Here is a 23842-nt window from a genome sequence, read left to right as displayed (position 1 = left end):
TTCAAATGTGATGGCCAAACTCTCATGGGAATAAAGCAACTTCTTGATTCCAGGTATGAAAAGGACATCATGTAGGGGTAAATGTGAGTCATCTACAACTGTAAACATAATTCTTCCTACTTCTTTCACACGCTAAGAAGAATTATTGGCACACATAACATATCTAGCAATCAATGTAGGTGTCAATTTCCCAAATGTCCCCCCCTAAAAGGTGATGTGTTGAGAAGCACCATTGTCAAAATATCCGATGCCCATGGGATCTCTAACAGAGGCATGCACATCCTTGGATGGATCATAGCTGCAAGTAAAAAAGGTCCATTAGTTCTCCATGAAGTTGAGTGAAGCATCATCTTCCATTGCCCGTACCACACTCTCTTCCTTTTAGCTTGCTTGGCAATGCACTTCTGACATTCATCAACGTGGTGTGTTGGCCTTTTGGAGTAGTGACACTGCCTTCTTCTTGGGCACTTCTACACTGTTTTTGCCACTTGTTGATGGTTGTCTAAGAGTCATCCTTTGGCTGAAAACCACCATCCTTACCATTTCCTTTAGACTTGATCTTGGCAACAAATCCTTGGTCATCATTTTGTTGTGCCAATTTATGTGTTTACTTTTCTTAGGACCTACAACAAGGGCACTATTTCAACTCTTACAAAGTGACATTAATTAGTTAATTAATGCTTAGTCCCTAGTGTCACCACTGACACTTATTGGCTAACTAAGGGCACAATTTCAACTCTTACAACGTGGCATTATTTAATTAATTAATGCCTAGTCCATAGTGTCACCATTGACACTTATTGGCTAATTAATTGTGCTAGGGTCAAACCGACACCAACTATCACCTAGAACCCAGCTGGCATAACTTGTCACATCTTTTACCTTTGACACCCACTGCTTCCTTAGGGTCCTTGGTTTGTTACCATGAAATATCTACTTGCACATCACGCGTGCATCACATGTGCACGACAACATTGCACATTTGATTATTAATCAAATGTCTCTAGCAAAAGCAAAGCATCCAAAAATTTCATGTCCCCATGACACTTAACTCTTCAACAGAGGAGGGAGCTATTTGGACCTTTGGTATAGACTTGAAGAAACTGATCTCTAAGCTTGAATAAGAATTGCCGCAGCATTTGACCTCAAACCCCTCTAGGGGATCTCTAGCTCTGATGTGTCAGAACATCCATCAGATAGTGGGCTGCCATGGTCATCCAAGCAAAGGGGTGATAGCCTTCAATCTCCAGAATTGTAACTTCTGCATTTCTACTGGCATGGATGGTAACCATACCTTTCTATACTTGTATGATAAACATATGCAAATAGGGATTCGATAAACATATCCAAATAGGGATTTCAGGCTTGACATTGAGTGTTCACTCTCAAATTTAAAGATGACTTTACTAATGTGGCCTTGACTATTGAGTGATTCCTTTAAAGCTCTAGGCTTTGACAATTTACATTAGTAATCCCAATCTCCTTTGGTTCTGGGCTGGATGATGACATGCTGAGAAAGTTGCCCTTCCTGGGCCTTTGACCAGCCTCTGAGCATTAGACAAAAGACACCCAATGCAACTCACTAATGTCCAGGGGGAAATCAAGTCAAGTTCTGTGAGGTCTGCAATCTAGCTGTTGAATGTTACGAATCCAAAATCCATCTGTCTTATATAATGAGAACACCTGAGCCAGGAAAATTTCCATTGCTGCTACAATACAGTGAAGTTATTCTCATCTCCATAATTGTGTCATCTGCAAACTCTACAACTAAGAGCTATCAGAATCTAGGATGGGAAGCCCATATTTTTATATGGTGGGGGCCCTTGAGAAGAAGAGAGATCCATCCTGCAGGTTGGAATATTGATGAGTATTTTTGATCAGGAAGGGCTGAAAGGTCTGGAGTGTGACCTGCTGGGCATGTAAGCAATGCCACAGAGTGATGAGAGCTCATGAAGAATATCTGTTTGTCTATTCAATTGAAAGCATATACACTACTGAATTACGAATTATCCACTTCAAGTTAAAGGTTGAGCAATGCTTGTGCTTTCTATGCCAACTTTACCTGATTTAGACACATTTTTTTATTAAGAGTGTTCTTTTCCTGCAGGTCTGGTCACACATGCCTAGTGTATTGCAGTCCCATCTGAGCAAATGGTGTGATGATTTTTTCACAGTCCTGGAAACTGTTCAAGTGCAATACAAATTGGAATCAGTTGAACTTCTTCCAAGGATGAAATCATGGAAGAGAATACTACAGATTTTCTGCACATTAGTAACTCGACATCGAAAACATATTGACAAGTAAGCTTATGTTATTTAATCATGTGGGTTCAGGTGTTAGTGTAGATTATTTCTTATGGTTGGTACTGTCCTTCACCCAGGAACTTACCCAAGCTGACAACTGTGCTTCTGGATCTAATGATAAGGGGAGCAGCTGTCAAGGTAGCTCTTTCACTGCAGCAGCTATGCAAGTGTTAGATTGTTTGACTATTGGGAGTTTTCAGATTGAGGAAGTAACTTGAATCTTTTTTTTTTTGGGGGTGTTCATCAGGAGGATTTCTGATAATAAACATTTTGCGAAGTCGCATATCCAGATCTATTTTTTGAAAGTTTGCAATAGAAGCACCATGTTGTTTTGTTCACATATCTAGTGGAGGTGTTCTCTGATTTGAGTCTGTGTTTTTGGCTCACAGAGGCCTTTACTGTTTTCAGTCTAATGTGAAAAGATATTTTACAAAACTATACAAGTCATCTTGAAATCATTCGGCAAAATGAAGGCTGGTGGATTTAATATTGGTTTGAGCCATACTTTCATCAGCATTGCAAGCATACTTGATTTTGCATCTAAATGTCGTAGATTCAAGAGTGGGGGCATGTCTAACACTTGGAGTAGGTGTGTGCCCTTTGTTTTTCTGGCAATGTTTGCCAATGTTGGGGTATAACGAAAAGTAAATTGTCCCTGTGCCAGAAGGGAACCTGAAACAAATAGGGAATTACTGAAACTTGAAAGTAAACGTGCTGTGGATGAACTGATCAATTACCTTTTTCTTGCACCATATGTAGGATGCACATTTTGACACGGCTTTTTCATTGGATGTTTGCATTTCTTAGAAGATAGAAGTGTACAAAAGATAAGAATTGTTGTGTCATGTCTTCCAGAACTCTACAAAAGTCTACCTTTTGTCTTCTTTCATGAAACTCACTTGATTCATGCTATTCTGTTTCAAAGTGATATCCTATTGCCCTTCACATTTGTTGGTAACTAATGAATGCTGTGTTAGCATTGCCACATCATCCTTAGCACTGTTGAATGCCACATTAGCCTTGACATTGCACATACAGGCTTTGCTGCGCCAGCTCTACTCTTCCCATGAATCTCTCGAACCTGCCCTCTTTTTGGTGCCTCTGCTCTCATGATCGGGGGATGCACTTCCACAGATATCTACCACCCATCAAATAAAACAGCATAGGCAAACTGTCCTTTTCTGTCATCCTCTTCTCCCCTCTTCTCTCCATCAATCTGATTATGGGTTGCAGGATCTCCATGAATTTTTGGGAAGTGTAGGCTCTTTATGGTCTGCATGTGTCGTTCTGGAAAAAACAAGCAAATTCTGTCCATTTTTGTTTCATCCCGATTTCAACAGCTTGGAAAATTTCCAGTAGGGTTAGAGTCGCTCCTTGCAGCATGCCTCATGGCTTCCCATCTGTTGAAAAAATGGCAAGCCTTTTAGTTTCCTGCAGTGATGGAAGAGGTTCCACTTGTTCCTACTTTCGTATGCATATAGCAAGAGTCCAGTGACATAGGTGCAAGGGTCTTCTTTTGTGTCTGCTTAAAATAGTTGAAAGAGGGGTGCTGTTTACAATGTGTTCAAACTAATTTATTTGGAGCAGGACAATAATTTTGTTGGGGGCTTTGGTATTAAAGGCTAACAGGGGCTTGTGTTGCCTGCTTTTCTGGCCTTTTCTGAAGAGTTGGGGTTCAATGATGTTTTTTGGCATGTTCTTATGAATGTTGCAAGTGTTCAAGAGTCAAGTTTGCAGGTATTCTATAATCTGAACTAAATGGCTCACGCAGGACCTTTATCCTTGCATTTTGAGTATATTGGAAGTGTTAAAGAGTTGAGCTTGCAGGAGTTCCATAATCTGAGTCAATGGTTTTTATGCAGGACCTTCATCATGTGCAAGAGCGTGTTGTCTCATCTGCTTTTGACGTGGTATCAAATATTCTTGAAACTGGTCCTGTGAGTACATGATAACCACTAGTCTTTGTTTTAATATTAACATGGGAAGTTAGCAGTGCTGCGTTGATATCCAAGCTTTGTGAGTAGCCACATCAAAAAGTTCCATTCTGTGTATTCAACTTAAATAGAAAGTCAACTGGTGTGATGGGAATGACTTATCTATTCCTCAATTGGTGTATTGATTCTGAGTTTCCCAGTGATTATACCTCTGGAGGCTTGCAGCTAGGATCGTATGCTTGGAGCATCAGATAATTCATATGTTCTCTCTCTAAATGGTGAACTACCACAACTAGGACTTGTCAGAAATAGTGATATAGACATCCTATCAAGGGCAGAATGGTCCTCTAGCTCCCCCTTTTTTGGTGATACTATATATGACCTGTAGGCAACCTTAAAAGAGGTGACAATTGATATGCTCGAGAATACAAAAGTAAAAAGATGCAAGTCCTCATCTGATAGAAGAGAGCATTGGAGAAGAATTTTGCAAAAGGAACACGTATCATCTAATAAGTGGAGAAGCATAGGGGCTGCTTTAACTGGACTGTTCTCAAATGCACAATGGACAGTTTTGCAACAAAATAAGGTGTAATAGAAATTCTGGCACAAGAAGTTTGCCTTGCATAGTTACCAGGAACGGGGAATGGGAACCGGGGGAACGCCCAAAGTTAGGGAACGGGAATGGAGGGAACGGCATATATATATATATATATATATATATATATATATATATATATAAAGAGAGAGAGAATCAACACTTAAGTCTTAGGAGTTAGAATCTAGAGAGATATATCATATTAACCATAATTCGTGAAATTAGAGACATAATAATCAAGTTTCAAGAATAATAAAGATTCAAAACATTGTAATCATCAATGGATTGTTGCATTCATGATTCAACATTGTAATCAACAATGTTGCATAAGTCCAACAAGTGTGCATTGCAAAGACACAAAATATGCACTAAACTTTAAAGTCTAAAGATCCAAGTTACAAGAGCTCCAATTTCCAAAGTCAATACTCTAAAGTTCTAAAAGGCTAGCCGCTAAGTGCTCTGATTCATGGAAGATGGCTCCACTGTGCCTGAATGCTCATCTTGCTGAACAACATCCTCACCATCACCATCACCATCACCATCATTGTTATCTTTTTTCCAATGTATAAAAGAATCAGCCTTTGCAACTGATGTACGAGCTAGCAAGTGAAGATTGGAGCTCACATAAACTAGGTCATTCGTCTTCATTGTACCAAGACGATTTCTCTTCTTTGAGTGAATGTGATTGAATAAGCTCCATAGTTGCTCTAAACAAGAAGAGCTAATTGTTTGGCTAAGAATACGAATAGCCAAACTCTGCAACTCTGGAGCTTCTGCCTCGTAGTCCTCCCACCATAAAGCAGCCCCAATATTTGTCCTGTCCTCTAGTGCATCCTTTGTACCAAACATCCCTAATGTTTGCCGATACACGGAGAGCTGATTTTTAATTTTGCGTTGCATTTCACGGCTAGGATAAAGCCTTGCAAGCAATGTGTTCCAAGCCTTGACCACCTCAAGGTCTCTTTCTTACATCTTTCCTTGAAACTCAGGATCAAGCACATATGCTGCAGCATGCATAGGAGAGTCATACTCATTCCATCTACTAATGCATAACTCCTTGATCTGCTCATACTTGTTTGCATTTGGTTCCAAACTCTCCAACCTCTCAATCATGCAATCCATACCTTTGTAGATCTTCCCAATGCATGGATCCATGCCATCTGCAAGCCTCAACATGTGCATAATAGGATCAACCATTTGGTTGGTGCGATTCACTTCATCCCAAAAATCTATATCAGAGACATATGCATTACATAACACAGCAATAGCAATGGCAGTCCCAGTCCAATTTTCATACTCATTACTAGCAAATAGCTTCCTAATTGCACCTTTGTAATAGTGCAATCGACCAAGCATAAGAAAGTTATATGCAAATCGTGTATTCGGGTATTTGAGAAGTTCTTTGTCACTTCTTTTACGAAACTCAACATGCAAGTACTGATGATTACATATAAATGTGATAATCTTGTTGCCTTTCGCAACAAGAGATGCAATCCATGGCAAGTCCCCAATTTCCTTCAACAAGTTATTCAAGCAATGCGCCATGCATGGACTAAAGGTGATATGTGGATACATTGCCATTAAAATATTTCTTGCTGTCCTATTTGTAGGTTCACCATCTGCCACAAACTGCACTACATTTTCTGCCCCAACAGCCTGCATTGCCTCGCACCACTCGGATGCCAATACATCTGCACTCTTTCCAGTCTCTGAAGCATCATGACTACCAATGAAGTATACATCTCCACGAGAATATGTGACAACACCATGTATGGATCTATGGCGTGTGTCACTCCATCCATTTGCTATCAATGTCACTCCATTTCTTGCCCATTGATTGCGAATATTTGTTGTTGCAATCTCTATGGCTGCTTTCTCCTTTTGAAGCAATGTAGTCCTGATAGTTTCTAATGAAGGGGGCTTATATGTGGGTCCATACTCTGCAATCTTTGTCACCATATTTAAAAAATAAAGTGACCTGGCTGATTTGAATGCAATGTGGTCATGGTAAAAAAAGCGTGCCACTGTTGCATTTGTTTCCTCTTTTTTCTTTGGTTCCCATGAAGTGTGCAATGAACATTGTCTAACACTATGACTTGTTGCCACTGATGGCCCACGAAAAGGTTGCGTAGCCACTAATCCTGGTGGTCTTCTGCATGAAGCACCATGCCCTGCTGGCCTTGGAGTCCAGGTTGTTGGATCCATTGCTATATTTGGCGTCCTCCTGGCATGTGAATTCCCCATAGAAGTGGCTATGCGGTCAAGTAACTCCTGCCTTTTCTCAATTGATACATTAGTGCAAAAATGCACCTTTTCTCACTTTATCAGCCCCACTAGTGCGAGCATAAGTGCAAATTTTGCATTTCCAAGGGCGAGCCCCTCCACCTCTCAATGGCACCCTTGCATCTACCTCATCCCACCATGACCAAGTAGTGCTTCGACTTCGTCCAGTTGTTGACGAAGTACCTGCTGAGGATGATGAAGATCCCATAGATGTCAATGCTGCCATCTATATAAAAGTGACAAATAATTAGTAAAGTTCAATGAAATTGCAGAAATTTGCACCAAAATTTCAACATGTATGTGTTAAATGTTTGCTAAAAATGCCCAAAATTTGGTGTTACTTCAGCATGCATTCCTTCTACTGAAAATGCCACAAATTTGGGGCATTCCAGCCTGCATTCCCTTGCTGAAAATGCCCCAAAATTTGGCGTATTTTCAGCTCCCAAATTTGGGGCAATGACTGATTCAAAATGCCACAAATTTGGGGCATTCTAGCCTGCATTCCCTTGCTGAAAATGCCCCAAAATTTGGCGCATTTTCAGCTTCCAAATTTGGAGCAATGATTGATTCAAAATGCCCCTAATTTGGGGGTTCTTTTAGATCCTGGGATGATGGATCCCAATGCCCCAAATTTGGGGACATTGCAGCCAAATTTGGGCCCAATCCTCGAGAAAGCCCCAAATTTTGGGGCAACTGCCGAACAACTAATCCAGACATTCACTGGTTTTGTGTCATCACCAGTCACAATATTTCATGTGTGCCAAAGAGTAGCCTCAATGTTGATTGTATTGACAGAGGACACCAACCACTTGTTGCTTATCAAGCTATCTAGAGGCTTACATGTGACTTTTGTGTGTGCTAAGTTATAACACAACTGGGAAGCTGGCTTGACTATAGATAGCTATTACATTTGCCACATCAATGCAGTGTACTGGGATCTTGTGGTGCAGTATAGTTGGTGGACTTTTGTAACAAAAGCCTTTTGTTATGGGATCATGCCATAATCCACTAATTATCCATTTGTTGCATTCAGGGTTGGCGTCTTATTTCTTGTAATTTCTCATCATTACTGGAGAAAGCGATTTTTCCTGCTCTCAAATTGAAGGACAAGGTACACATTTTTTTCAGTTTTATGTTCAGTTTAATTATGGCTCTTTCTATGTATGCTTAGACACAATAATGTTAATTAAGTTTCAGGTCTTATGCTTGTTACATTGGTGGATGTGTTACATGGTTACAGCAATGCTTTTTCATAAATTTCATTCTTCTCCAAGTGATCTGTAAGAGCTGAAATGAAGGATGCAACTGAAATCCTCAAGAGAGGTCAATAACATGTCAGTTCTTAAACATCAGATTCGTGATTGTGTTGTCCTATAAATGAAGCATTCCAGCTGTAACAATCAAAGACCAGAAAGAGTTCATCCTTGTTCTCACAAATGTGCTGGTAAACAATGCTCAGCAGTAGTCGCTTGTCCTTGGAGAGTTTTCAACAATTGTTGCTGGTCTCTATTGGTTCTCAAAATGTTGTTGCCAGCCCTAGATTGATGCTGAGGTCTTGTCAATTGCTATAACATATCATGGCAAATCTGCCCATGCAATCTCCAGCCCACTATTGAATTTCTAGCCAATTTTAATCGATAGAATTATTATGTTTCAAGAAAATTGATATAGAATGAGAAAAAATGAGATCTTTTTATAGGTGAAAGAGAGACTTAATGGAAAGAAGGAATGTGGAGTAGCACATGACAAGTGTTTAGCCACATGTCTTGAAGTGTGACAAGTGTTGGGACACTTGGAAGATTATGTGACAATCTCTTATTTATGGCTCTTCTTTTTGGGAGCTGTGAGCTTTCATGAATAGAAACAATCAAATTTAGTAAGCATTGTTAGAATAAAAACTTGCTATTTTAAGAATATTATTCCTATTTTTTAGGATTAGGATTTTAAAGCCAATCTGAGCTCTTAAAATCTAGGGATTTTGTTAAATTTCGGGTCCTCCCAATATGGGTATCATGGAAATCTCTTTTTGAGTACATTACAAAAGTAGTGTTGGAGTTTTAATGCAAAGATGTGTGCATTTTAAACTTTTAGTCTACATATGCAAGTCGTACAAATTGCTCATGATTATGCCATCTTGTTGATTGTAATTGTCTATTCTTGTGGATTTAGTTCATACTTCAAGGCATTAATCCTTTTTGTGTGTAAGTTTGACCTTGGTATGCTTGAGTTTGAGTCTTAGGCACCCAATTAGATAATATAGGTGGAAGTGTGTACTAACTGTTTTCTACCCCATTGCATGAGTCCACCATAACTTGTGATTACTCAATGATGGCCAGCTGTAATGCACTTTTCTAGATATCTATTAATGAGGGAAACAAATTCAGCAGATGATACAATTTTTTTTTTTGTTGGTTTATTACAATGTTTCAAGATATTGAGCCTCCCATGTAGCTTTGGGGAGTTCAATTTATTTTTCCAATACTCATGCATTTCTTCTTGATGTACTTTTCCAAATAACACACACACACACACACACACACACACACACACACACACACACACACACGAATGCCGGTGTGCATTCACACATGCGTGTGTGCACGTGTGCCTGGAAAACGACAAACATAGGAACATAAGCTCGCACATTTTCAGTTTCTTACTTAACGTTGTGTAAAGCTTTGAAAAAGGAATCAATGTGAGACATTCTTCATTAATTGGTGTCTTCTTCTAAATAGATTGATGGTATGTATAATTTCAGGACATATGTAGCTGGAAGGAAGATCCAGAAGAATACCTACGAAAAAATCTCCCGTCAGATATGGTAAACTGCTTCACTGTTCTCTGTGCACTTCAGTAGTTTTTTTCCTTCTCTTATTATCTGTTGTCAACTGTACAAAAGGACAACACCACTGGCTGGAGGGATGACCTGTACACTCCAAGGAGAAGTGCTCTCAATCTTTTGGGACTGATCTCCACATCAAAGGTCTCTTACTTTGGCCATTCCTCAGCAAGATTCATTGGTGCTTAATACGACTTTAAAATGCTTATACTTTGTCTTGAGATTTATGAAGCTTAGTTGACTGATATAGGGGCCTCCAACTTCAGCAACAAACAAAAACAATTCTGCTGTCAAGAGGAAGAAAGGAGGGAAATTTAGGAAGGACAAGGAACTACATGGAACAGCAGGGGATTTGCTGGTTGTACCATTTCTATCCCGATTTCCTTTACCTCCAGATGGATCCATTGCAACGTCAGAACTCATCATTGAGTGAGTGCGTACTAGAAAGTAGTTTACATATTGCATCCCTGCTTTTCTGAAGTGCACCTGGCCCCTTAGTTATCCTCCTTGTTCTAGAGATTCTGTAATCTGCAGATATTAGCATCAACTCCTTGTTTCTTGTGGTCTTATCAACTCTTCTAAATTTAATTCTTTTTTTCTTGTGGTCTTGTAAGGTCTAGGCTGGAATGAATGAGAGCTTTAATAATTGATACATTAAAAGAAAATTGTAGATGAGACCTCAATAATTTAAAGGTTATATAATATAGATAGTCAATTCTGAATAAAAGGTGGACATCAAAGGCCCTAGTATCTCAAGGAGAAGATTTTTGTCTATGCAAGATCTTTGCTTCAACTTTAAGTGCAAAACTAAGATACAATCTCTAACACACCTTGCAGAGAGGCCCAAGCCCATCTTGAAAAAGGCAACTGAAATTACCCTTTGATGTCATAACATATAATATATGTGCAAATAAAGTGCTCCTCAGACTCAATCTCTTGGTGGCATAAGTGACAAATGGATGTACCCCTGAGATATGTATACCATTCTGTCTCTACCTTGAGTTGGTGCTATGTTGTTCTAGGGCCTTCATAACCTTAAGTGCTACTTGTCTTTGCTCTAGGGCACTAATGGTTTGCTTTGTATCATGCAAGAGTTGATCAGTGCCTCGCTTGGTTGCCCAATTGAATTCACCCAATTGAACACCATAACCTTGGGTCTTTCCCAGGTTTAATGTCAATTGTGTATCCATGCAGAAGGCATGCAATGCATCCATGTCTCTTTGCAAGCCTTGAGGGGTAGAGTGAAGTCTCCTAGGATTCAACTTGCATACGAGACAACACACATCATACGGATGACATAGAATCTTAAAGGAAATGGACATTACACTCGCCTCCCAAGAGCTGGTACCCTATACCACCATCCCACGCCATCCTAGTGTATGAAGGTGATGGGCATTGGGCCTAAAGTCCTAGAGTGGTGGTCACACAATGATGTGTATAGATGGACCTTGAGTCCTAGTAGGGCTCAATTGGACTAACCCAAAGGGTGCGTAGGTCACTTGTTGATCCTCATCAGTAGGCACACACACTTTGTTTTGTATAGACACCAATTCTTTTAAAATGGAATAGCTTTCTCCACCATCTTTCTCTTAGCAGCTATCTTTCAAGCGTTTGGACTACAAGGCTTGTGTTTTGCCTCATGTGTAGGTTGGATCTTGGGGGGACTTTTGTGCGCGCGCGCGGAAAGAGAGAGAGAGAGAGAGAGAGAGAGAGAGAGAGAGAGAGAGAGAGAGAGAGAGAGAGAGAGAGAGAGAGAGAGAGAGAGAGAGAGAGAGAGAGAGAGAGAGAGAGAGAGAGAGAGAGAGAAGTGGCCCATTAGCTCAGTTGGTTAGAGCGTCGTGCTAATAACGTTAGGGAGCAACGCGAAGGTCGCAGGTTCGATACCTGCATGGGCCATTTTCCTTGTCTCCAGAGAGAGAGAGAGAGGAGCTTGCGATGGCGAATCGTGGTCGTTGCTGTCTGTCCTTCGTCGGGTGAGCTCGTCCGTCGTCCTTCCGTCACGCGGCCCCGCGTCCCTGTCGTCTCGCCCCTGAGCGTCGCCCTGTTCCGTCCCGCCCTGTCGGTTGCCTGTCGTGCCACCACGTCTGCAGCCGCCCTGTCTCCTTGTCGTCGCCTGTAACCGTCCTATTGTCGTCACTCGCAGGCTCGTCGTCTGCATCTGGCGGCCCGTCAGCTGCGCCTCCAGCCCTGCTGTCGCCCGCTTGAACTGCGGGCTCTGCGCCTGGTTCACGCCCGTCCGCCTTGTGCGTCAAGGCTTCTGCCCACGCCTGATGTCCGCCCTCGCCTGTCGGTCGCCACCCTCGCCTGTCGAACGCTGCCTTCGCCAGTCAGCCACCGTGGTGGTCGCCCCAGACTTTTAACGCCTGCAACCTGTTCGTGTGACGTCTTGAGGGTCGTCCTCCGCCGTGTGCGAAACCAGCTTACAGGGGTGCAGACTTCTAACTCAGTCGCGACAGCGATCTGCACTGTGCGCCAGTCCTCTTTCGAGATCAGCTCGTCATACAAGATGGCTGGTTTGGATCTGGATTTCATAGACCAAACAGTGGCAGCACTCGGCCCGGATTCTGATGTTGAGGAACCTGAGGATATGGTTCCGTGCACCGAAGAGATGCCCCCGGGTCCTGACATCCAGCCTGCGGGTAAACGTACCAAGCATACCTTGGAAGAGATAGGTGTTCTTCAAGATTGTTCCTATGCGTAGGTTGCTTCGGATTCTGTGGACTCTTAGAATGTGGACTGGGAGCATTTGCTGGAATTTGCCAACACTCTGCTTGGCGAATATGTTCAACATAATCATGAAGTCTTTTCTGACTCTGCACCTGAGGATGTTCTGGAAGCCACCGTGGACCCAAAAACTGTCCTACGCTCCTTTTCGGTGTTTTATGATCGCGCTGTGATACTCTTCTTCACTGGTCGAATCCCGTTGCTTTCCCGTATTCGCCAATGGCTGCAGAGTCTGCTACAAGGGGAATGCGTTGAAGAGATTTTTGTTGGGTCCCGCAGTTTTTTTAAGGTCCTCTTGAAAACTGAGACGCACCGTGTTGCTCTCCTGTCTAAACTGCCTTTGTTTTTTGATTGCCGGTTGGTTCATGTGGTTCCATGCCGCCCGATGGCAGATTTTCAGCGCCTGTTGCAACATGAATGCCCTGTGTGGGTAGAAGTGGAAAATTGTCCGGCTGTTTATTGGCCGCTATTGAAGGATGCTATGGCCGTTGTGGGCACGGTTCTGGTTCCTCCCAGTCTCAGGGCTGTGAATCGCAACCGCTTGTGTATGTTATGGGACACTGCAAGGAAAAGGCCTGCTTGGTTACGTCTCAATTGCTCTGGCATGCATCCGTTACACTTTCGTTTGAAATGGGGCAATTTTGCAGGCCATTGCTTTTCATGTGGACAGTTGGGGCATTTTATGGCCGAATGCCCAGAGCAGCAACACATTTCAGATGTTGGCCATGTTGCGTCGCCCATGGAAGGTATGGTGTGTGATACTCCGTCGTTGGATACTATCCACCCGCCCCAAGTTCTGGCCAAAGGTAAACAACAGGTTTCGGGTTTGGATTCCCGTGCCACTGATTGGGTTGAAGTACGTGCAAAAAAAGGCAACAGGGTTGTTGCTGGCATGGAGAATACTGTGCCTACTACCTCACAAGATTCCATGCGTACATATATGCGCAGGAAGGAAATGTTGTCTTCCGAGCGCTCTGCTCCTGCTATGGTTTCCTCAGCCCCCCCTTCTTCGCCCGCCAGGAAAATGTATTCGGATCGTCCAAAGGGTCCACCTGCAAAGCTGGCTTTTGATACCAGAGGCAATGTCATTACCCCGTGGGACTGTCGTTATCCACGTTCCAACCCCAAGCCAGCAGATATGCCGTCTACTTCCAAATCTGGTTCTCAGAACTCTTTTGCGGTGTTGGCGGATTTCTTGGATGAGGGAGTCCTCGACATTCTCGCCGACAAAGTCAAATCGAGGCAAGGTGTGTCTCGTACCTGCTTTTGTTTTGCATACACATGAAAATAGCCACGTGGAATGTGCGAGGAATTTGTTCTCGACACAAGCAACATGCCATGTGGACTGCATTATATGAGAATCAGTGGGATGTCCTGTGCGCTGTTGAGCACAAGAGTCACGGTGACGCCGGAAAAGTTGTGGATTGCCATGGCTTTCGTTTGTTCTATGCAAGAACACAGGCCATGCATTATTCGGGTGTGCTTATGATTGTACATGCCAAATATCAGCCTGCTCTTATTAAAAATGATGTTCATGGCCGCTTTTTGGTGGTTGAAATTTTATTCGAAGGGGAAATCTTATGGTTACATGGCCTCTATGCTCCGAATGATTCGTTATCTCGCCGGGAGCTTTGGCAGACTTTGCAGACCTCCTTGTCACTTGGCAGACGGGGCTTCTTCATGGGGGATTTCAATATGTGTGTTGATTCTTCCCAGTCCACATCGGAGCACTCGGTAATGGATGCGCCGGAAAGTCGTGTGTGGCATGAGTTGGCTCTTGCTGTTCTTAAGCAAGATCTTTGGTCCTGGCTACACCCGTCTTCTACAGGGTTTACTTTCCATTCGGCCCAATATGCAACAACATGGTCGCGGTTGGATCGTATATATATCATGCAGAATGATGATTTTATTCCTGAGATGCTCGAAATAAAAGTGTTGCAACAATATGCCTTGTCGGACCATTTCCCTCTGCAGCTCGAGTTGCTTGCACAACCCATTGCACCTTTCAAGCAATTTCTGGAGAGACTCCCTTTGCATTTCAACTTGTCCTACTTGAAGCATGCAATTTTTCAAGGCTATATGCAGCAATTGCTTGACAGATTTTTCTTGGACTTTTCCTCGCAGGGCACTGCGTCATTTGAAAGATTGCTCTCTAATGTGCAGCGGGTTGCTCGGCAGTATGGGATTTATCATGCCTCTCTTTGTCGGCGGCGTCGATAGGCAGTGGAGGACCTGCTGGTTTTGGTTCGCTCTCTGCTGGTGGACGCTCCAGATGATGCATTTCTGCTCGCACTGGCCATGCGGGTGGCCGATATTATTAAATAATTCCAGTTAAAATCATATCAGCATGCCAAATTGCAACATGTGACAGAGACTTTGCAAGATAGTGCATGTCAGACCCATAAGTTCTTTCGAGCTCTCCACGCCTCTCCTGCTTGAGAGAATATGACCAGACTCGAGGATGCAGAAGGCCACCTTATCCTGGATCCACAGACTATTGTGCATATGTGCAGGAATTATTTCTGCAACCTTCTCGGTTCCGCTTCTCCACCTTCAGCCCAGATTACTCAGGCCCGTTCGGTTTTTTATGACCTGGTCCGCAATCAGCTTCCGCAGGACATGCAAGCTACTATGGAGTCAGATATTGGTGAGGCAGAGGTTATGGACGTCTTGTTACACTTGCCCAAGGATAAAAGTCCGGGTTGGGATGGTCTCACCAATGAGTTCTTTGAAGCTTTTGCTACCCAACTGGCGAAACCATTGCAGGCTTTGTTTCAGCAGGTGTGGGAAATGGGGATCATACCTTCCTCATGGAAACAACTGGTGCCCAATTTCTTTGATGGGTTCAATGTACAAAATCTTTTCCAAAGTAATGGCGAATCAGCTCCATAAGCATCTCCCTGCCCTTGTGCACCCTCTCCAGTATGGTTTTATTAAGGGCCAAAATATTCTGCACAATGTATTGAATGCTCAACTGGCAATTGATTATGCAAGGCATTCTAATCAGGAGGTAGTACTGATTCAACTGGACCTGGAAAAGGCTTTTGACTATCTGGACTGGTCTTTCGTTGCTGAACTTATGTCTGCTATGGGCTTTGGTGCTCGGATGTCTCCTCTAATCTACACCATTAGTGCTGCGGCGTCTTCGCGAGTCATGCTGAACGGATGTGTTACTGAGCCATTTGTCCTTGCCCGTTCTGTCAGACAGGGGTGCCCTTTGAGCCCTCTATTCTTTGCCCTTGCGACACATCCAGTTCTTTCCATGTTATCTCATATGGCAGTCTCTTCTCAGTTGGCCGGATTGTCGCTTTCTACAGGACAGCACTTCATTAGCCAATCCTGGCGGATGATACCTTTATGATTTTGCGTGCGGACAAGGATAACCTTCGAAAAGCATTGGATGTTTGGGGTCTCTTTGGTCAGGCGTCAGGCCTTCGTATCAATGCACTCAAATCAGCCATTCTAAGCTGCACGGAGTCGGATTTGCAGTCCTTGGACTGGCAGGGTTTGGTTGTTTCTCGTGGCTCCATTGTCAGGCATCTTGGATACCCTTTGGGTGTTGATGTTCCCCCAAAGCAGCTTCTGCAGTGGATTTCTCAGAAAATGGTGGCTAAGTTTATGCATTGGAAGTCTCAGGCCTGGCCCTTCCATGTTCGCCTCAAAGTAGCCCGGACAATTATGTTGCCAATGCTCACATATTTCTTGCCATTGTTGCCTTGGACTACTACGACTCTGAATGCTCTTACTCAGTCTATTCGCTTCATGCTATGGAAGGAGGACTCATTGCATGCAGGTATTTCCTGGATCTCGTGGTCGCATGCGTGCACCCCCAAACGCATGGGTGGCGGAGCTATTTTAGATGCCCAAACTCACATGCAGGCACTCCGTTGGTCTCTTTTCTGCGCCATGTGCTCGGACCATCATCCGTGGGTCGATATAGCCCGTTATTTCCTTGAGGGCCATGGGCTTCTGCATGGCAATACCCAAATCCGGAGTTCTTGGTGGCATGTTCTTAATGCTGATTCGCGGTTCTCCAGTTCTTCTTCATCGCTGCTTACTCATTTGGTATGTTCCTGGAAACACGTCCTTCAGAAGGCTCAGTGGCATCCAACGGAGGATTGCTTAGCTACTAACTCTTTTCAATTCGAATTACTGGCAGTCTCGCGTTTACTTTCGTGGGAAGGTAAACATGAGCTTAGACCACAATTCAACCGGATGGCATGTTTGGGCTTGTCTTCGGTTGCGGATGCCACCCTGGCCAGTCGCAATGTGCTTATATTGTTTCGCACAGCTACGAGCCTTTTCAGGATCCCTCGTGGATATAGGCCTTTCTTGCCCTTGCTTTGGATCATCCCTGGCATGATTGGGACCTACAAGGCCGGCTGAATTTGAGCAAAGCTTCTGCTAACCAAGTGTATCATCTTCTGATTAAAGATCATCAATGGCTAGTTACTAAAGCGAATGCTTTATGGGGATTGCGTAAATCCCGGTCATGGTGGAGGGCAACTGTGATGGAGGGCTGGTTGAACAAGACACCCTTTAAATATAAAGTCTTTCTTTGGAGAGTGATGATTGGTGGTCTTCCGCTTGCTTCAGCTCTTTCCAAGCGACGAATCTCCAATGGCACCTGTTTCTTTTGCACCACTACTATGGAATCCGCCCGCCACTGATTTATTTCTTGCCCCGTCGCTAAGAAAGTCTGGTTATTTTTGTCGGCTGTTTGGCAAGGGGTGGTTGGTATCACCTTGCGCCCCTTTGATTGGGTTTTTGGCCAGCCCAAATACCCCACTCCCGCACAGCCACATATGAAGCTCATGTATCACTTTCTTCGATATTGGGGCTGTTGGCATAACTGGACCATTCGGAATGCTTTTCTGTTTAACTCCGCCTATAATGTTCAGCGGCATATTGTGAGGCTTAAAGGCCTCTTGTATTGGCAGTTAGCTCTTCTCCATCGTTCTGATTTGCTCTCTAGGGAGGACTTCCGTCCTTGGCATATGGCAATTTCCTCCGCGTCCTTGCCATGACATTGTAACTTGTAGTACTTAGAACCTCTTCACATGATGGCTTAGATTGTCGTTATGTATCTTGTAATCAAGTAATCTTGTATTTTTTTCGTAATTAATACAATTACCTTTTACGAAAAAAAAGAGAGAGAGAATGATTTATTAGCATTTGTAGAAGGCCAAAATGACTTGAGACCTTAAATTACAATTGTTTGTAAAATGATACAATTGTGAAAAACAAATTTGAAAAAATATCTAAATCTAAATGTGGATGATAGTATCATAAGTGATGAAGTGAACCCAAGAGAGCCATGAGGATACATGTAATCTTAGGAAATCCCTCATCAGTTCTTGACACCTACCCTCAACCTCATTGCATGTAGAGAAAAACCTGAGAGGCTTGGCAATGACCTGTGGTATTCTCCTATTCATGTGTCATGGATGTATTTGTTGGGATCTAGGATGCTTGGGTTGACCAAGCTAAAAAGCCCAATTTATTAATGTTCCTCGGGTAGATGTAAGATGAGGCTGTGTAGAGGACTCCTAGATACTCCTCTTGGATGTAGAATAAGATTGTTTTGAGGCTATCTAGGTGCTTCTTACGAAGAAATTTGTGAGTTGTTTGTGGATGGGTCCTCCACAAAGTGGTGCTCTACCTTTGAGGATTCTCTCTCAATCCTCATATCTTTAGGAGAATGAGGCCAAGGTATATTTGGTCTGTGTAGTCCATGACTCTCAACAATGCTCCAAACTTTGTCCTTGAATAAACAATGGAAACGTCCCCTTTGATTTCATAATAAGCTGAGCAATGGAAGATATAATGCTGTTCTGTCTTTTGCTCTTGCTAGCTAGATCTGACATATGCTCTCCTCTACAAGTGTGGATGTATATCTACCAGTCTCAATCTCTAGTTGGTGTGACGAGGTGTGTATCTAACCGATAGCACATCTAATCCCATGGGGATAAGTGTGTATCCATATATCAGGAGTGTACATTAAATCCACCCTTTGTAGTGTGGAGAAAATGGTTTCGGTAACAAGCCACGCTTGTCCCAATCTCATATACTAGTGCCAACCATGTCCTCTTGGTCTCTAGTTGAATAAGATCCTATTTCATGCTCATGTTGATCTTTGAATGACTTAGAGTGAGAGACGATGCATCAAGAGAGTCTGTGCCAAGTTGTGGTTGCATCTTGGCTCATGAATAATTGGTACAGGGCCCAATATTGTATTTTGAGTCTTAACAAAGTTAATGCATCATCTGCCTATGATTGACCTTGAAAGCATATGATATAGGATGAGTCATGAAGGCAAACAACAAAGGAGTAATAACACAACCTTGTTTGACTGAGGGATGGGGTCATTTTCTTTAGGCACATTTGGAACAGTCATCAAGTGATGAAGGAAAGACCAGCTAACAGGCACATTCGGCACAGTCAATAAGTGAGAAGAAAAGACCAGCTAACATGATGAAAGCTTTTCCAATATCCAAGTGGTTCCTGAACACCTCTTGCCCAAAGGCCTTGGTATAATATTCAGGAGATTATGCAAAATGTAACCACCAAAGAAATAAAAATAATCTGGTCCTCCTCTCTACAACTAATGCAAACTGTCATTTTCATACTAATACAGAGACTTGAGGTTAACCCAACAGATCCCAAAGTGCCATGGCTCTGTTCACATTTGGTTTCTGAGTCTTAACAAACCTCAATGAATGATCTGCCAATGATTGACCTTGCAAGTGCAGAACATAGGAAGAGTCAGGATGGCAAACAACAAAGGACTAATAACACAACCTTGTTTGATTGGGTGAGTGTGGTCAATTTCTTTAGACACATTTGGAACTGTTGTCAAGTGATGAAGGACAGACCAGCTAACAGACACATTCAGCATGGTCAGTAAGTGATGCAGAAAAGACCAGCTAACATGATGAAAGCTTTTCCAATATCCAACTGGGTTCTGAATACCTGTCGCCCAGAGGCCTCGGTGTAATTGATTCCTAACTGTACATTCAGGATATTATGCAAAAACCCACAATCACAGTAAATACCACCACTCTAAATGAGCATAGTGAGCCATCAAGTGTGCCTTCCTATCAAAGCTCTCTACCACTTAGTACAAGCTTGCACTATACTGTAGTCTGTGTGGTCTTTTTGATTCAGACTCTTGTCTTTTTCATATGGTTGCTTCGTAAACCCTTTTAATTTATGGAAATGGTTTGACTTTTCACAAAACTTGATTCTGGACGTGCAGCTATTATGGAGTTTTATTGGCTTATGGAGGTCTCCAGCAGGTGAGGTTCTGTTAAGCCATGGTGCAAGGCTGTAAAGCGCAATCAAGGGCTTTTATCAGCATATGAAGTGTTGTAAAGGACCATTTAAGAAGTTGAGTGCAGGTCACACCAACTTGCAGCCCCAACTGTCTCTTGATGGTGATTCGTTTTAGTACTGAAGTCCCACATTTTCTTTTCTCTGGCAGTTTCTCAAGACACAGAGGCCAGAGCACATATGCATGCTGCTTCAAGGTCGTGTGTTGCCCCTGTACTCAATGGTCTCACCTTCTCCTTTTTTGCTTGCAAATGCAAACTGGTTGCTTGGAGAACTGGCATCTTGTCTGCCTGAGGTAATGTCTGACCTGTCTTGACATATAGAATCAGCGTAGGTAACATTATATTAGCATCAATAATTCAAGTATGTAACTGTACCTTTCCTAGGATTTAGAATTGATATAGGTTAAAGAGTCCGTGTGATAAGGTGCTGGTGAATTGTTCAAACAGGAGATGAGCAAGGAGGTATATAATGCACTGCTAAAGGCACTTTCTGCACCTAATATAGGGGATTTAACTTGGCGGCCAGTTCGAACATCTGCTGCAGCAGCTCTCTCTACATTACTGGAGGTGCTGGTTGTTTTCTCAGGCACTGTGGATGGAACAATGGGTCCTACAGTTGCTTTATAAATTTCTTTCGATTTTTTGGCAGGAGGATTTCAGGCCAAATGAGTGGCTTCCCCTACTTCAAGCTGTTGTGGCTGGGGCCAGAGCTGAGGAGAGTGATGAAGCAAGCCTTGCACTGCAAGTTTTGGCTACTGCTGCAGAAGCAGGTGAAGAAGACGTTGTGCCTCATGTACCAGCTATCATTTCAGCCTTAAGGGTTGAGCTCTCAAGGCATCTCCCTTGCACCCCTGAACCATGGCCTCAGGTGGATTATTGCACCTTAAAACTCTTGGAAAATGGCCTATATTGAAAGTTTTCTTAGCGTTTACATCTTTTCAGGTGGTGGAATCCGGATTTTCTGCGATTGCAGCGTTGGCACAAACCTGGGACAATGCTGCAGGTGATGGTGAAGATGAAGCCCAGAAGTCACAGAGTTGGAAGGATGGCTGTGTTACAATTGCAAGCACCATTTCAGAACTATTGCAACAGGCCTGGCTGACACGTTTTCAGGTTAAGTCTATGCCCTTGGAACAGGATTGACTTGGCTAAATATGCACTCTGCTGTATCACAACTGGGTAATTTATTGCAGGACTCGACCACTGCTGAGCTGTCTCCACCTCCATCCTGCTTGAATGATTCTTCAGCCCTCCTTGTACTAATTCTCAAGTATGCAAACCAATCGGATCTGCTTACAAAATGGAAGATTGAGGAACTTCTACAAGTTTGGTCAGATTTGATAGCAGATTGGAGTGCTTGGGAGGAAGAGGAGGACCTCGCTGTTTTTGAAGCTATAAGAGAGGCGATATCTTTACAAGTAATTAACTTCTAGTGCTTTCACAAAAACACTAAATTGATTGCGCAGCTTTCAGGGAGTGTTCTGACTTTGGGTGCTTCGAATTCCAGGAAAGGTTTCCTATGGCTCATTTTGCAGTTGCCCCAATGCCTCCGCCTCCAGCTTTACCTGTTCAACCTCGGTCCATCCTGGAAGGCATTATCACATTTATTGGTTCAGCTATAGAGACAGCTTATGCTGCTGCTGCTTGGCGAGCATGTAGACTGAGTCATGCCCTCTTGCATGTGTCAGCTATCTCATTTGAAAGCAACGAGATAACACCAACACTCGCTGTCCGCTTTACTCAAGCTGCTATACAGCGTCTTACACAACTAAGCAGTTGGAAAGTTCCACTTGCTAAACCGTTGGTGCTACTGATTGCCATGTGCTATGTCTACTCACCGGATTCTGTTACAAGTGTCCTATCTAGCAGAGACAAAAAGGACTTGCTATTATCATGGGGAGAAACTCTTGCTGATCTAGCAGAGTCAATGGAGGATCCAGGGCTAGCATTGGAGTCTGAATTGAAGCTAGCTGGTATGGAATTCGTGTTTCTTCACATCCTTTTATGACCTGTTGTGCATGTTAAAATGCAGAGATGTGTGTTCTGGCCTAACCTTCAACTATGTGTATTACCTAGAACTTCAAGAACATTAGCTTGCTTTTGCTAATTTTAGGAGTTTCTGCATTGAAGTATTAACAAACGATGTTTTGCCAGTTGCTGCCTTACTTAAGTTGTTGGATGAGCTGTGCAAGAGTGGTATGATTCACAATCAGCAAACACTTGGCCTCCAGCACAAGTGTTTTCAGTCACTGTTGTCAGCTTCAATCAGGCTTAAAGAACTACAAGATGCGGATGAGAGTAAAGATGGAGAAGATGACATGAATGATGAAGATAGCGAGGATGATGATGCTGATAATGACGATGATGATGAGGACGAGGACAATGTGAGCATTTGTGTACTATTTTATTTTCATTCTTCTTATCACATGATTCTCACTTAGAGATTTGTGGAGTGCAGGAGTCGGATGATGATGAAAAACTTGAAGAAACAGAAGAGCAGTTCCTGCAAAGATATGCACAGAAAGCCCAGGAACTGGAGAAAGAAGTTTTAGATGAAGCTGAGGGTGGGGAAGAGGAAGATGGAGAAGAGCTGGAACTAGGTGAGGATTTTCATGACAATCTCTGGCCAGTTTGAAATTTATTTGCTCAAACTACTGGATTAAAGGCATTACATGGTTTTGTTTTCCTCAGGTATTTTAGAGCTTACAGATCAAAGAGCATCATTGTACTCTTTTCTTGAAGCCTATGGGAGAAGCTTGACAAGTGGCAAAGCCTCTGTCCATGATCTGCTGAACAGATTCTTGGAGACCTTCCCCGATGCTAGGCAGTTTTTCAATTGAGGACAGGCTGTAATCCACATGGATGTTTTCACCTAAGCATTTTTAATTAATGCCCACAATCAGGGTTTACTGTATTGATCTAGGACTAATCCTTAGGTTATGCATGAGGTTCTAGGTCCAACACGCTAGTCCCAGGCTCTTCATACACATGGAAACGCCCTTTCTTACTCTGTTGCTGAAAACGCATGTACAATAGGTGTCAAAAAAGTGCAAACATTTGCTAGTTGGAATGATGATAGTGGATGTACTTTAGTTGTCAAACATGTATTTTAGATCTTCTTAATTAGATATATTCTTTCTGGGTTAGTAGATTCAAAGGCTTCCAAGGCTCCCCAATAGAGTCCACAAAATAATCCTCATTATGTGCTGAGAGACACTCATCTACTTGTACAAGGCTTCAGTTTGTAATTTATTTGAATGAAAATATTGACTTGGATGCAACTTGCAGTGCAAGCTTGGCTTTACTGTCAAATGTCTTTATCTTTTATTTTACAGATTACTTGATCTCTGATTTATCATTGTGAGTGGAGGGGTGTAGCTGACGAGGTTAAACCTGGGGTGGAGGGGTGTGGCTGACAAGGTTAAAGCTGGCGCCTGCTTTGATGCGGGTACAAGGGTCTAACCACTTGATTATCATTTGTTCATACTGTCTATTACTTGACATAAATTGTAGCAACTCAGATTTTACCTCAACTAGAGATTACACCTCCAGCATTGACTGGAGCCTACCACTCCCAGAATCTACATTCAATCTACTGGGAAGCCATTCGCCGATTGGGGTACAACCTACGTTGCTTAAGATGCAGCATGACCTAGACAAGAATTGGAGTGACTATTTTCTGGAAAACTACAGCCTTTATATAATCATACATTACCTTGTGCATAATTAAACCAATGTTCTTTGTATAATCGTACATTACCTCTTGTCTCACTTTTGAAAATGGAGATTATCCCCATGTATTTAGTGTTATATTGCTCCTTGGAAAATG

The 23842-nt window shown here is 42.8% G+C and overlaps 1 protein-coding gene and 1 non-coding gene across 2 annotated transcripts in view; both read left to right on the top strand.

The window, feature by feature from the left end:
• The window catches only part of LOC148027623 (ARM repeat superfamily protein), a 49587-nt gene extending 26254 nt beyond the window's left edge, over positions 1-23333 (top strand). Inside the window, exons 6-22 of the mRNA XM_087689328.1 lie at positions 2108-2301; positions 2382-2442; positions 4167-4241; positions 8150-8227; positions 9875-9937; positions 10016-10099; positions 10206-10384; positions 19938-19977; positions 20163-20306; positions 20461-20580; positions 20663-20881; positions 20956-21126; positions 21207-21431; positions 21521-21986; positions 22168-22397; positions 22472-22613; positions 22705-23333. Coding sequence (XP_087545454.1) covers positions 2108-2301; positions 2382-2442; positions 4167-4241; positions 8150-8227; positions 9875-9937; positions 10016-10099; positions 10206-10384; positions 19938-19977; positions 20163-20306; positions 20461-20580; positions 20663-20881; positions 20956-21126; positions 21207-21431; positions 21521-21986; positions 22168-22397; positions 22472-22613; positions 22705-22853 — 2640 coding nt within the window. The 3' untranslated portion in view covers positions 22854-23333. The remainder of the gene's footprint in view (positions 1-2107; positions 2302-2381; positions 2443-4166; positions 4242-8149; positions 8228-9874; positions 9938-10015; positions 10100-10205; positions 10385-19937; positions 19978-20162; positions 20307-20460; positions 20581-20662; positions 20882-20955; positions 21127-21206; positions 21432-21520; positions 21987-22167; positions 22398-22471; positions 22614-22704) is intronic.
• Positions 11765-11851, top strand: TRNAI-AAU (transfer RNA isoleucine (anticodon AAU)). Its single transcript is given in 2 exon segments — positions 11765-11802; positions 11816-11851. It is a non-coding gene; the product is annotated as a tRNA-Ile (tRNA).
• Positions 23334-23842: the final 509 nt, after the last annotated feature.

This window comes from Lygodium microphyllum, chromosome 12, assembly GCF_053477565.2.
Source record: "Lygodium microphyllum isolate KBCC chromosome 12, Lygodium_microphyllum_v1.1.10, whole genome shotgun sequence".
Classification (NCBI taxonomy): domain Eukaryota; kingdom Viridiplantae; phylum Streptophyta; class Polypodiopsida; order Schizaeales; family Lygodiaceae; genus Lygodium; species Lygodium microphyllum.
Note: the sequence above shows the minus strand (reverse complement) of the source record. Positions and strands in the feature narration are given on the sequence as shown.